Below are 14168 nucleotides of genomic sequence, written 5' to 3'. Positions count from 1 at the left end.
GTTAATTATTACCTAATCTAAATTGAATATATTTGATATTTATATTATCTAAGTTAATAAAGAATACGGATAAGACAATCTTCACCTCGCAGTAAAGTTTTGTCATTTTATTAAAAAGAAGTTTATGAAGAAAAAAAATTTAAGTATTAAAATGTATATATACTAAGAAAATGTAATTAGTGGCAGAATTAGTGGCGAGAGGTGGGGCCAGTGCATGTGACGCATAGGCATAGCACTGGGTTTCGAACTTTAAATATTCAAACTCGCATCCCATGTTCACTATGAAACGCGTGCTTTGCTTCCTTCTCTTTCTCCAACGCCCTCGATTCCAGAACACAAGAGCTCTCTTCCTCTCTTCTCTCTTCTCCGGCGAACTTGCCGGCATGGACTGGTGCTTGGATGAGTATGAGAAGTTCGTCACAAGGATGAACACCCCGAGGGTAGTCATCGACAATGCTGTTTGCCCCACGGCCACACTTGTCAAGGTGGATAGCGCTCGCAAACATGGCGTCCTCCTTGAAGCTATTCAGGCGCTTGCTGACCTAAACCTTTCAATTAACAAGGCTTACTTCTCCTCTGATGGCCGCTGGTTCATGGACGTCTTCCATGTCACTGACCACCTCGGCCGGAAGCTCGCCGACGACCGCGTTATTTCGTATATCGAGCGGTCTTTGGGCACTGGTGGCTCAGCGAGATCTGAAGTTCTTAATGGCTTCACAGCTTTGGAACTCACCGGCACCGACCGCCCAGGACTGTTATCGGAGGTCTTTGCCGTCCTTTCCGACCTCCAATGTGGCGTATCCGACGCCACCGTCTGGACTCACAACGGCCGGATCGCGTCCCTCGCCTTTATCAAGGACGAGGGTGGCTCTGATTCCCCGATTGCCGACGATGCGCAGAGGATCCAGTGCATTGAAGCACGGCTTAGGAATGTGCTCAAAGGGGATGACGACATTCGCAGCTCCAGGGCCACCGTTTCGGCTGCGGCTACAGTGGTTGGTGTGAACGCTGATCGAAGGCTGCATCAGATGATGTTCGAGGACCGGGACTACGAAAGATTTGTCGACTGGCGGCGAGGAGTCCTGCTCGGCGCCATCCGTCTCTGTTCAGAACTGGATCGAGAGGGGGTACTCAGTCGTGAACGTTCAGTGCCGGGATCGCCCGAAGCTCTTGTTCGACATTGTTTGCACCCTGACGGACATGGAGTACGTCGTCTTTCATGGAACTATCGACACCAAAGGAGATAGAGCTCACCAGGTTGGTTTCAATGGAATTTCTTGCATTTTTTGAAATCTTTTGTTCTTATTTCTGAAATTTATTTTTTTTCTCCAGGAATTTTACATTCGTCACAAGGATGGAACTCCGATCAGCTCAGAGGCTGAGCGGCAGCGTGTGATTCAGTGCTTGCAAGCTGCTATTGAGCGAAGAGCATCCGAGGTAATGCATTAACACTTCACTACGATTTCTATTTTCCTGCAATTTTAGCTACAATTTGATGAAATGAACTACATCATTCATTCAACTCAGTTCAAATCTTCAACTTTCGCCCAAATTTGATTGCAATTTTGCCATTCAATGTTGCATAGCAGATAGAATCTTCCTTCCAAAATGCACACTTTCATTACCTTTTCTGATAAAATGAATCTTGAACTTGCTTTGTATGATAACAAAACCAGTATATATATTTAGTGAAATTTTGCTAAGAGCTTTCCTAATCTACTGCAGGGATTGATACTCGAACTATGTACAGTCCATCGACGAGGTTTGCTCGCCGATGTAACACGCACATTCCGTGAAAATGGTCTTTCAGTGACAAGAGCAGAGGTCTCAACTCGAGACAATATAACAGTGAATGTGTTCTATGTCACTGGCTCCGCCGGCCACCCGGTCGATCTCAAGACCATTGCTGGCATACAACAGAGAATCGGAGCTGGCGTACTCACAGTCAAGGAAGAACCACGGGAACAGGTCTGCCAGAAGAGACCTGACCGCGAAGAGGCCACCGGGGTTGGGCTTTTCTATTTAGGCAGTTTAGTTAAGAGGAATCTATTCAACTTGGGGCTCATTAGATCCTGTTCTTAGGACCACTTCAAGGTATCTTATCTCTTTGTGCAGAATATCATTCCTTTACTTCAATTAAACAGTGGTTGGGTTTTTGTGTTTGTGTGTACATATGAGAAAAAGAAGGATTCAAAGTTTACAAGAGAATAGAACCATCTGATTATTATTGTCTTGCCATTGAATCTTTTTTGTACATTGTGGGAAAACAGGGAACTATTTAGTACTACTGATGCTTCATGAGTTTGATTTGATTCTGTCTCCAATGTGGACAGAATGCTTAGTCTCACCAACTTCCTTTTGTGACTCAATGATTTTTTTTTTCCTTATGTTTGAAGTTATGTTTCTTTTCCTTGTTGAAAAGACTTTGATTAGGTTTTTTTTGCATGGTTTGTTGCGGTTTTTTTCAAAAGCATGTGACCTGTTACAGTATCTTTCTTTTTGGCAAAATCAAAATCAAAATCAATATCAATAGTGGTTAATTGGTTGGTGAAATCTGGTGCATCAATCTTTTTGACAAGGATTGTTTTAATTTTATTTTGCAACTATTAGTAATATTATTATTATTTACCAAACTTAAAATGAAAAGTTTAGAACTAAATATTTTTTTTTTTTAGTGTTATATATTAGTCCAAACTTGTTCCTCTTGTCTCCATTGTCCAAATAACTCATGAACTGAGAGACAGCCTTATTAGCTCATGCTACTTTTGTCTGTTGTGTTTTCACTTTTCACAACATGGACTACTCTTTCCATGTATTTCTTCCATTTTTGGTACTGGCTTCTTTCATAATAAAATCATACATGATATGAAGGTGAAAATATTCTAATGTTTTCAATAAAAAAAATCCATATAATTCATATCAAACCAACATTTTTAGTTGCTGAAATGCCGGCGCCCGTACCTAACTAGTTAGCTCAAGCATTATGACAAAACCTAACTAAGAGTCATATCTTCCCATTTATCTTGATTTTGATTCAATATAAATTTATATTTTCAAGTGTATTTTCAAAAAAATAAAAAAATATGTGAAAGCTATCATATTAATTTTTAAAATCTTTTAATAATAAAATATGCAACATTTGGTGATATATAAATTATAAATCATGTTCTTTATGTAAATTTAAAACCCGAGGACTTTCGTCGAATCTATGAGGTTTTGCAAGGGGGTATATAAAAAAGAAAACGTATCTAAAACTCTCATTCAAAGTTGAATGCTGCCTTGGATTCACATGCAAGGTTTTGATTCCATTTGGTTTCTCCAAAGCTGCCGGCAAATTTAGCTAATATTATCCAAACAAGAGCATCCAGTTTATTGATGTCTTTCCAACACATTATATGTATTCTTGTTTTTGTTTTCATTTGATTTTTTGTGTTTCTTATTCTTGAAACAAATAGCAAGAATATATATAATGGAGGATTGATTGGTTGTAAGCTTGATCTTGATATCACTCTAATTTATTATTTGTACCTTAATATTGTCTTACATTTCATACAATCTTGTCTTATTAAACGGCTATGTATGCCATATTGCATCAATTTAATTGCCCTGGAGTTATAAGTCTGCAAATAATTCAAAGCAACTCTTTTACCTATATAAGAAATTAAAAATAAATTTTATTTTTCTCCAAATCAGAAGTGGAATGTTTAAATCAGTATTTATGTTTCTAAAAAAACAAATAATCAAGGATAATCAGCTAGGATCGTTGTGGATTTTTTTTTTTTTTTACAGGTAATAACATTGTGTGGTTGTTTTTTTATTTTATTTAGTATTTATTTATTTATTTTGATAAAAGACAAGCACATGTTAGTATCTCTATCACATGTGAGTTAATACCTCGAACGCGTCTATCAAGGGACGTCCGCATATGGGCGCACTTGAAAGGGGTATAATGTCATCCGACTTTAAATAATGATTTAAACTCTCACCAATCTTCACCATTTTATGTCACATGAGACATTTTTGTTAGTGTCTCTAATCACTGAGGGGGTGTTCATTTCAGGGAAAGTGGGGGGAAGTGAGGGGAAGTGATCTGACTTCCTCCTCTGGTGTTCATTTGTGCTGAAGTGGAGGAAGTGACACTTCTCCCATTTCTGCTGAAGTGGATTTTGAATTAAGCCCACTTTAGTATTTTTTTTATTGAAGTGGGGGGAAGTGAGTCAATATATAAAAACTAACTTCTTTTTATTTTTAAAGTATTTTTTGAACTCATAGAACTTTATCAAACACCTAAGTCGTTCGGTTCTATTCTCACTTTCTAACAAATAAACACAAAAGTCCTGGAAGTGATATTACTTCCCCTCACTTCAGCGAAAGTTGCACTTCCCTCACTTCCTGATTTTCTCTTACTTATAGTGAAATAAACACCCCCTTAAACAAAGGAAGCCATCTCCTCTGGTTCTGAAACCAGGGTATTCCCTGATTCTAACCTATTAAAATCTAACACGTGTCATCAAATCATAATGGAATAAAAAATTAATATCATATAAAACACGTGTCAAAATATGATAAATTGAAACCATGGTATTCCTTAGTTCCAGAACCAGGGAGCAAACAAAGTGGCTGTAAAAGTTATTTATTTTATAAATATTTATTTTAAAATAATAATTATATATATATATATATATTTAATAAACATGGATAAACTATCGGTAGAATAAACACTTTATTACAGAAAACCCATACTAACAGACCTAATAATAAGCCACGTGTCATTGCTTTGTTTTTTTGTTTTAATGTTTTAAAAATATTAAGCCTTCATTTTGAAGAATTTATTGTGAACTTATTATATGCTCAAATTATGGTAAGTTATACTAAATTGGGCAGTGTACAGGCAACAAGTAAAAGACAAAATAAGTTATATTTTAAATCAACATTATTGTTCATACGACTTTCTATTGATTATCTTATTCTTCGAATAAAAATTGGAATAAACCAATTTGTCCATATACCAAATTCCATTTTTAATACATATCCAAGCACTATTATTATATTTTAATGTCTCTCGCTAATCTATCAATTACAACAACGAGAAAGGGACAAGATATCAAAAATTTGTTCGCATTTTTTATAACAATCATGAAATTAGAATTTATTTAAATAAAATATTAATTAACACTACACACATAATTAAATTTGTAAAATTGGGCAAGGGGAGATTGATCACACATCTTGGTTACTACTAATCCAAGTTAATTAAAAACCTGATAAAAGCCTCGAGATTCGAACTTTGATAAGATGCAGTGGGTTCAGGCCCAGTAGTCATCTTCATGTTAAAGACTTGGACCTAATTTACATTGAGACCCAAATAGCTTAAAAGTTTGTCCCAATACTATTATTTATTTATTTTAACAAATACAACAAGGCCGTGCATGCAGTCATAAATTGATGATTTAATCATGTATTTTTACTCCACTTCCACATCGAGAGTCTTTTATGATTTTTTCTGTACGAGAGATTCTTTCACTATCACTGTCTGCATATAATGTACACTTATTCATCATATATTGGATAAAATTTAAATACCCAAACTTCTGTATGGAAGCAAATGCTTTATCCAGTGTTTAGCCCATATGTTGGTGTGTGTCTTAATAATAATACTACTGCAGTTTGTTAGTAATGATGATAATAATAACAATATCAGTAAAACAGGTAATTAGGTGGCAAACAAGAAATTTAACAGAAAAGGCAAGGATATGGAAGTCTTTGTAGGTCCAAGTTCAAAGAGAAACGGACAAAAAAGACAAGTCGAGTGAGTGGGCAGGCAAAAGGCGGGCCTCCAACGTTCTCCCCGCCAGCTTTAAAACCCATAAACCCAAACCAAACCCAATAAATTATTATATAATTATTATTTAAATATCCAAAAGTCATCATCTCCTTTTCTTTCCTTTTTTAAAATTTTTATTTTTATTTTTTTTATTAAAATTTCCTTTTATTTTAAAATTTCCAAATTTCCATTTCTTTACTTGTTTAATCCTAACGCGTGATGGACGCCACTATATTTATTTCCAAAATCCGAAACGCATCTCTGGATTTATGTGGCTCTTTCTGGTTATTTTATTCCCTCATTTTCACTAATAATTATATACTCATTTTTACTAATTCTTATTTATTATTTTTATATTTTTTTAATTTTCTTCACTAATTATTTCCTCCTTTTTCTTTTTCTTTCTTTTCTCGAACTCTTTCTCTCTGTTTCGTTCTTTCTTTTTTTTTCCTTTTATTTAATTTTTAATTTTTTTTAGTATTTGTTTTTCTCATCGTTCCCGGTTTTCGCTGGTAATCGGATCCGAAGAGGACGAGAAGAAGTTCGCGGTTTTCCGATCAGAAAAAACCGGTTTCCGACCGGCGGGCTGGTGAACCGGGTTCGGTCCGAGAAATTGGCGGATTTTCTCGCGAGATGGGGGGGAGTTGCCAGAGCTCCAATGGCGGAAGCTCGAGAGAAGCTTAGAAACCCTAATCGGGTTGCTTCCTGAGACGCCGATCCGGCGGGAAAAGCTTGTTTGAAGTGGGATTTCTACTGATTTGCGTGGGTTTATCTATGAATGGAGACAGAAGAGGGATTGCGTGCTGCGGAGGCGGCGGCGGAGGAGGTGAGGAGCGAGAAAGCTAGTCAAGGTGCGGTTGGGGCTCCGGTGGTTTCGCCATCGCCGGTGGTGGTGCCGGAGAAGAAGAAGAAGAGAGGGAGGCCCAGGAAGTATGGGCCTGATGGGAGTTTGTTATTGCCGCTGAATCCGACGCCGATTTCGACATCGGCGCCAGCCGGCGGGGATTTTGGGAAGCGGGGTAGAGGGCGGCCATTGGACTATGCTAAGAAGTCCCAGCATGGGTTTGAACTGGAACCTTTAGGTATAACCACCTAAAAATTTCATCTTTTTTTGTTGTTTCCTTCTATTAATGGGGGAGATTTCGTACTTTTCATTGTTAATTACTGCGATTTGTTGAAGTCCTTTTTTTTGTTTTGTAATTGTGAATTTTTCTTAGGTAAGTGTTAATTTCGCTTAGTTCATTGATAATAGTGTTGATCTTTTCTCCTCTTTGTGAGTTTATTTTGATGTTATTCGTTTCACTATAGTTATAGACTTTTTCTGGTGGTATCATGCCTTGTATCTTTCTAGTTTCTGCCATGTGGTCTTGTGCGGTAATATCTACTGACGCTTGTGTTGTTCCTATCAATTTGTTTCCCTGTTCACTTTGTTTGGATTTGTTTGGTGCTTGGGATGACCCCAGGCAATCACTTTCTTCATGTCTTTCATGAAATGGGTTGTTTTCATGTGGGGAGATGTAACTGTTCTAGGGTTTGATGGGTATTTATGGAATCTGTATCATAACTATCCTGTTTGGGACAGCATTTGGAACTTCATTGCTTCTTTTATTCCTTTTTTAGATGGAGCTACTGCAACCAAAAATCAGATGCCAAAATGGTCATATTTTGATTCTAGATACCCCACCCACACTTTTTTTTTTAATAATGATTGGAATATTTTTCAGATGCTGGGTTCGATAAGTTGAGGAAACATTCATATATGGAATAGAAGCTAGCTCTATTCTGTCAATGGTGTGAGTCCACGGTCAATCAAAAACTATCGTAGCCAACTTGCTGGACTTGTTGACATTTAATTAGTTACACAATCTACTTCTGCTGGTTTGGTGCTGAATGAGTGCTATTACTGACACAACTAGCTACTTGTTTCTTCTTTGAGTTTAGCTAAAACAAGAACATATATGGACATGCAATTTTACAGAATTGTCTTTTTGGGACAGTTCTTTTTATTTTATCGAATTTTGAGGTGTATATTTTTATAAATATCATTATGGATACATGACATGTTTATTGACGAGTTAGATGACAAATTTCATAATTTTGCAGGTGAAATGGTGACATGTTCTGCTGGTGCAAACTTTACACCTCATGTTATCTCTGTAGCAGCCGGTGAGGTATGGCTTGGGACCTAAATGACATTGTACCTCCGAATTTTCAGAGATTTTCTAATATGCAGCAAAGTTAATCTCTGTTATCTATGGCACTATTGTATTTACTTTTTATCCAAATTACATTTGTGGTAAATTTACAAAGTTTTACCAGGATAATATAATTCCAAATAGTGCGGCAAATATGGTTATTTATTAGGATTTAGGATTAGACTTTGCTTGAGAAGCCTGAAACTTTCTGGTTTCTATTGTGGCATTTGAAGTTACTTTTATTCATGATCCCATCGTTTCTTTTTCTTCGTTACTGATGAGGGTTTTTTACAGTTTATCATGATACTTACTTTTAGAGCGTTTAAATAAAATTACTTGATTTTCATGATAAAATGTTTTGCTCAACGAGCTCTCTTCAGAGTTGCTTCTAGAGTAATTTGAATTCAAGTTATTTGGTTCTGATCTAAAAATGCTGGAATACTAAGCTGCATGATTGCAATTAATTCATGTGGCATGTTTTATTTTCCCATTTATAGAATGAACCGGATGAAACCTCCAAGAGATTCAAAACCTTCCCACCATGATCAAGCGGCGGCTTTACTTAATCTCACTTTGAAATTTTGGCTGATTGTGATACTCATAATAACCTTTGTGAGAAATGCATATTTCTAGGAGTTGTGGTACCTAATCTCACCTATAGCACAAAGAGTTCAGATGCCGAAACTTTATGTAGTTGGAATAGAGTTATTTTAAACTTATCCGCATGTCATTGATAAAGTTGATTTTTGTGGTTTTTTTTTCTTCTCTCCTTTCTTTGAAATTAAATGAACCTATCTATGACCAATTGCTATCTATTACTCATAGTAACATTCCATGTGTTTCTAGGATGTTAATATGAAGATAATATCATTTTCTCAACAAGGGCCTCGAGCCATCTGTATTTTGTCAGCTAACGGTGTCATATCTAATGTCACACTTCGTCAACCTGATTCTTCTGGTGGTACATTGACTTATGAGGTATGACATCTTAAATCTTTTCTTAAGAAGTCTCACAGTTTTAGTTCTGAACAAGTTTTAATACTTGCATAAATCTTCTTTGTAACTTTTATAAATGTTGTATTTATGCTAGTATGGTAGAATTGGCAGCGGTAAATGTAACTTTCTTTGCTGCAACTTACTTTAACCGAGCAAACATTTGGTCTGCTTTGATATGACATCATATGCTGATAAACTAATGTTAGGCAACATCCTTAAATGTCTTAATAAACCGTCAAACTAGGAAGGTACGCTATGCCCTTATTACTGATTACTGATTATTGATAGACACTTGGGTGGTGTAGGATATCAGCAAGCAGAGTTAGTGTGTTTTTAAAATCTGGAAGTGAAAATTCATTTTGACTGATAGCAAAGGCAATTTCTCTGTTATTAAGAGGCTGACGAAGTGGTAACAAAAAATCTTGTTTAATTTACAAATAAATGTCTCTGAGAGGATAAAGAATAAATGCATGACTAGGGAAAGTAAATCATTCCACCACTCTTGTTTGGTTAGGGATTAAGCCCCTTAATGTCGGATTAAGAGTCAAATGTTTTGAAATTGATGTTTACCTTTTATATCTTATAATAATAAAAATTTTTATGTTAATCATATTTTAAAAAATATATAATACCGATTTCAAACTTTTTCATCAAATTAAATTAAAATAATATATAATTAACTAATTAAGTTGCCCATCCCAGAAGAATCATCTAATCTTTATCTCAACAATTTTTCTTTTATCTACTTGATTTTTATTACCTTGGTCAAACATCAAGAATATGAAGGGGATTATCACATTCTCAAACCTAGTGTACCTATGCTATATTTTTTTAAAAATTCTTATTTATTTTATTTTAATAATTTATCTAATAATTAATAAATTAATCAGTATAAATCAATATTTCACATGGTCAAATCTGACTCTTAAAACTATTTTTTTAAAAAAATGGATTCACGAACATGTTGGCTTTTTATTTTCTATGAAAAAAAATATTAATTGGCTAACAAATAGGCCCTTGCCCCTTGCCCTAATAAGTGAATACCATAGAGATTCCTTCTTGTTGGCCTTTCAATTCATTTGATGGAAAAGTAACCAGATATTTTCAACTTCAATGGATAATCTTTGCATTTTTTAGAAATTCATAAAAAATAAATTTTTAAAACTTAATTTTTAGAGTTTATCAATCAAATCAGTTTGTGAAAAGTTTGTTTGACATCCATTGATAATCATTAAGAATGTATGATAGGAGACAACTTGATTAAGGGTTGAAGTTTCTTTTGTTATGACATTCCATGATTCCATGAGATGCTCTAATGAGTGCTAAATAATAATAATAATAACTATTATTATTATAATTATTATAATAGTATATAGGAGGCAAAAACACTAGAGACTATTGAAACATACTAAAGAAATGAGTAATAATCTATCACGTAATATATTAAAATAATTGAAAATTATTTAACACATATTTAAGAATATTACACCACACACTTAAACAAGAAGAAACGGCAAACAAAATTAAAGAAAATAAAAGGAAGCAGAAAGGAAAAAAGAAGGTAAATAATTGTTATGATGCCTTACGTAAATTGTCTTGGATGCTTAAACAAAATAAGTTTTTGTGAAATGGTTTATGCATGTTTGTTACTTGACGCAATTATATCACATCTTGGATACTAGAACAAGATAATTTTTTTATGAAATGGTTTATGCATGTTTGTTACTTTGACGCAATAATATCAAGTCTTGGATACTAGAACAAGATATTTTTTTTATGAAAAGGTTTATGCGTGTTTGTTATTAGGCACAATAATATTAAGTTGGTAAGGGTTAAAACAACCATTATATTTGTATAGATCTCTATGATCACAAATCATAGTCATAGAGAGTCCTCGTACAATTCTTGCTTGTTCGCATTTGTCAAAACTATTTCTTCATTTTCTTGAAAATCAAATATGATATTTGTCTTTATATATTAGTCAATATACATTTAATTTTGTACTTTCAATAAATCCAAAAATGTTGATTATAAAAAATTCAAGATAAACTTCTAATCCCATTAAACAAAGACATGAAGCATATATTTTTTTATTATCATAAGATTAATTTTAAATATAATAAATAAATAAAGACATATTGAGATATTTCATGCCATTAACAATTACCCACACAAGGTTTTTCTAAAATAATCTTGTCAAAATTTTTTGTTTTAAATGACAAAGATGGAAAACATGGCTACTGAGCATACCATGACAGTCCTCAAGTGGTCTTGTGCGACTATTGAAGGGATATTGGTGGCATGATTTTTCAAAGCTTGATATGTCTACACTTGGTTCTCCAGGGGCAACACCATTTTCTTATGCTGTGAATCTTCTGCTTGAGTGCAAAGACCAGAAATTCTTGTACTTTATATTCTTATGTTTGCTTGGTTGTTACTTACGAAAAGTTTGGTTGTGTAGGACTCTAAAGAAGGAGGAAACTCGATGTACTGATAGGAATAGTTTAGAGTTAGCTTTGACTCCAATAGTCATGCCCACTCGATGCTAAGTATAGAACAAATCTAATTTGCATGTTAGTCTTCATGACCAGGACTTTCTAGTGTTGTTACCCCTACTCTTTCTTCATGGAAAATTTTGGTGATCCAAAAACTGAATGTGAACAAGAAACAATCTTCTTCCCCAATTTTTTAACTTCAGTTCATAATTGAATGTTCTATATCTTGACTGCATCAGCTGTATATTTGTATTTGATGCACATTTTATTCATCAATTTGGAATTTTTACCGTTAAGCATAACATTGCTGGAATTCTGACATTTTCCATAGGGTCGCTTTGAGTTGCTTTCTTTATCTGGATCATTTATGCCAACTGATGACGGGGTGACGAGGAGCCGACATGGTGGGATTAGTGTATCTTTGGCCAGTCCAGATGGGCGTGTTGTCGGGGGAAGTCTGGCTGGACTATTGGTGGCTGCTGGACCTGTGCAGGTACAAATTTCTTTTCCATGTTATGAGATTCTTTGCTGTTGGATTTGTCTCTCATTTCTCTCCTTTTTTTTCCTTGCTGATATCTTGTCGGTTGTGGTGTACTGTGAGGCATGCTTATAATCTGTATGTTTTTGTGCCTTCTGTAATGTGTCATGCCAAATGACATAATTATGATTTTTCCAATAAGAGTTAAAAAAGGTTATAGTAATCCTTCTAGCTCTGAAACTATAATAATCATAAGAAAGCAAATTTCATGTTAATGTTGAACACCGAGTCATGATTTTAGAAATATTTCAGGGTCAGTTGGACAGAAAATTGTTAACCAGACTTCAAGTTCAAAAGTTCAAATCCAGCATTGATCTCTTGCTGCTCTATTTTTACGTACAGCTTTTGTTTCAATTTGTAAAATTATAGGCGTTTTATGAAAACAGGCATTGTTTATTGGGGTGAACACAGTACCCTAACACCTTCGTTTCTTTAAGAACAATGTGGGCTGTAGTATCAGGTTGTACACTGTAATACTTTTTTTTTTTTTCCAGTTTTCACTAACTATTGCATTTGTGGATATTTTCATAATTGATTACCTTGAATCCTTGAGAATGTATTCTGGTGACATAAACCACTCTTAACTTCTTGCAAAACTAGGTTGTTGTCGGCAGCTTTATTCCCGGCTACCAAATGGAGCAAAAGTCAAAGAAGCCAAGACATGAGCCTGCATCAGTAACTCCATTGACAACTGCAAGGCCGATTTCAATCATGGAAACAGAGGAGGCGCATGGTGCCAAGCAAGAAGAGCAGCGGAGCTCAGTGACTGCCAAGCCAACAGTCGGAGCTTCCTCATCATTTCGGGCCGAAAACTGGACACCCTCACTAAATTCAATGCCAGATAATCGGAACTCTTCAACAGATATCAACATTTCTTTGCCAAGTAGTTGAATTTGCCTGAAGGCGCCTCATTTTTCAGGGTTCATTACTGACCAGAATCTTGCGACCAAGTAATATAAACCCAGATTCTGTCGCAATATCTAACTTATGAAGCTTGTTTATCTGCATGTATTCTGTTCTCCATGTCAGGATGAGCTTGTACGGATGATTTGTGTTATTTGGTTTTTGATCTCCATTGTTGTAACATCTGGTTTTTAATCATTTGTGCTGAAATGTGTGCTGTGGAATATTGTTTGAAACCCAAGTTACCATTAATGTGTTCTCATAAAATGAATCTCTGGTTGAATCTTTGAGAATGCCGAGCAATAGTCTCGAAATCTTCTTCTGTATTTCAGAAATTAAAAACTTCTCCAAGGGAGAGCACTGAATTAGAGGTGTCGAGTTGGAGAACAAGCTTGCTGGTTGGCTTCTTCGGATCCAAGTACGAGAATGGCGCTGATATCTTTGACTAGGCCACTGATTGCTTCAAGCTTGCCAAGAACTGTAATCATTCTCCGTTTTCAATTCTGTGAAAGCAATATAGTAGGTTGCTTGAAGATTTGAATGTAATCTAGATTGATTTATGTATAAATGCATAGATTAGATTAAGGTTGACTAGCAGGAAAGAGAGATTAAATATCTATATGAACGTATTGTGCTGCTGCATTTAAATTCTATAATTCTATGCATATTCCAGTACTTTTGAGTTAGTATGTTTACAATGCCTAGCACCATCTGTCTTAGATTGATTTCTTTCTAGTGTTGATGGCAATTGAATAGTTTACATCTTTTGCCTGATCACTCTATTTGCAGAACCTAGACCCACCCAATGTTTTCTGGGTTTCATGAATGCAAGCACTCTATTAATATTCTTTTTGGCCTTTTTTTTATTTCTAATTATGAGAGTAACCCTAAACAACAGAACTTTTTCTCCGAAAGCCTTAATCATTTATCTTTTCCTTGTTTTGAGCAGGATCTTGCTGCTTGAATGGATGAGGAATATGTCGGCAGATTATTGATGCCATCAACGACTCAAATTATTATAATTTTTCTATAAAGTGAATAATTCATTCATCTTAATTGTTATCGGAGTTGATTTTCTGACTTTTTACTCGGAGGAAAAAAAAAATACCAGTTCCAAAAGATGATTATTTTTTTTTTACAAAAACAACAATAAAAAATACAAGCAGATATTAAGGGTATTACAGTGACTTAACGACTTTACAAATTTATTATATAGA

General features: G+C 34.9%; 2 protein-coding genes across 2 annotated transcripts; both read left to right on the top strand.

Moving 5' to 3' along the window:
- Positions 1 to 296: 296 nt before the first annotated feature.
- On the top strand, positions 297 to 2347 carry LOC120257952 (ACT domain-containing protein ACR8-like). Its single transcript, XM_039265260.1, is given in 4 exon segments — positions 297 to 1061; positions 1063 to 1257; positions 1333 to 1437; positions 1726 to 2347. Coding segments are annotated over 4 exon segments (1335 nt in total). The 5' UTR covers positions 297 to 383; the 3' UTR covers positions 2083 to 2347.
- A 3892-nt stretch (positions 2348 to 6239) lies between these two features.
- LOC120257844 (AT-hook motif nuclear-localized protein 1-like) lies at positions 6240 to 13222 on the top strand. The gene is made up of 5 exons (XM_039265125.1): positions 6240 to 6906; positions 7928 to 7995; positions 8866 to 8997; positions 11842 to 12003; positions 12649 to 13222. Exons 1-5 carry the CDS (start codon positions 6603 to 6605, stop codon positions 12937 to 12939), a joined length of 957 nt encoding a protein of 318 aa, XP_039121059.1. The 5' UTR covers positions 6240 to 6602; the 3' UTR covers positions 12940 to 13222.
- The last annotated feature ends 946 nt before the right edge of the window (positions 13223 to 14168 follow it).

This window comes from Dioscorea cayenensis, chromosome 4, assembly GCF_009730915.1.
Source record: "Dioscorea cayenensis subsp. rotundata cultivar TDr96_F1 chromosome 4, TDr96_F1_v2_PseudoChromosome.rev07_lg8_w22 25.fasta, whole genome shotgun sequence".
NCBI lineage: Eukaryota > Viridiplantae > Streptophyta > Magnoliopsida > Dioscoreales > Dioscoreaceae > Dioscorea > Dioscorea cayenensis.
Note: the sequence above shows the minus strand (reverse complement) of the source record. Positions and strands in the feature narration are given on the sequence as shown.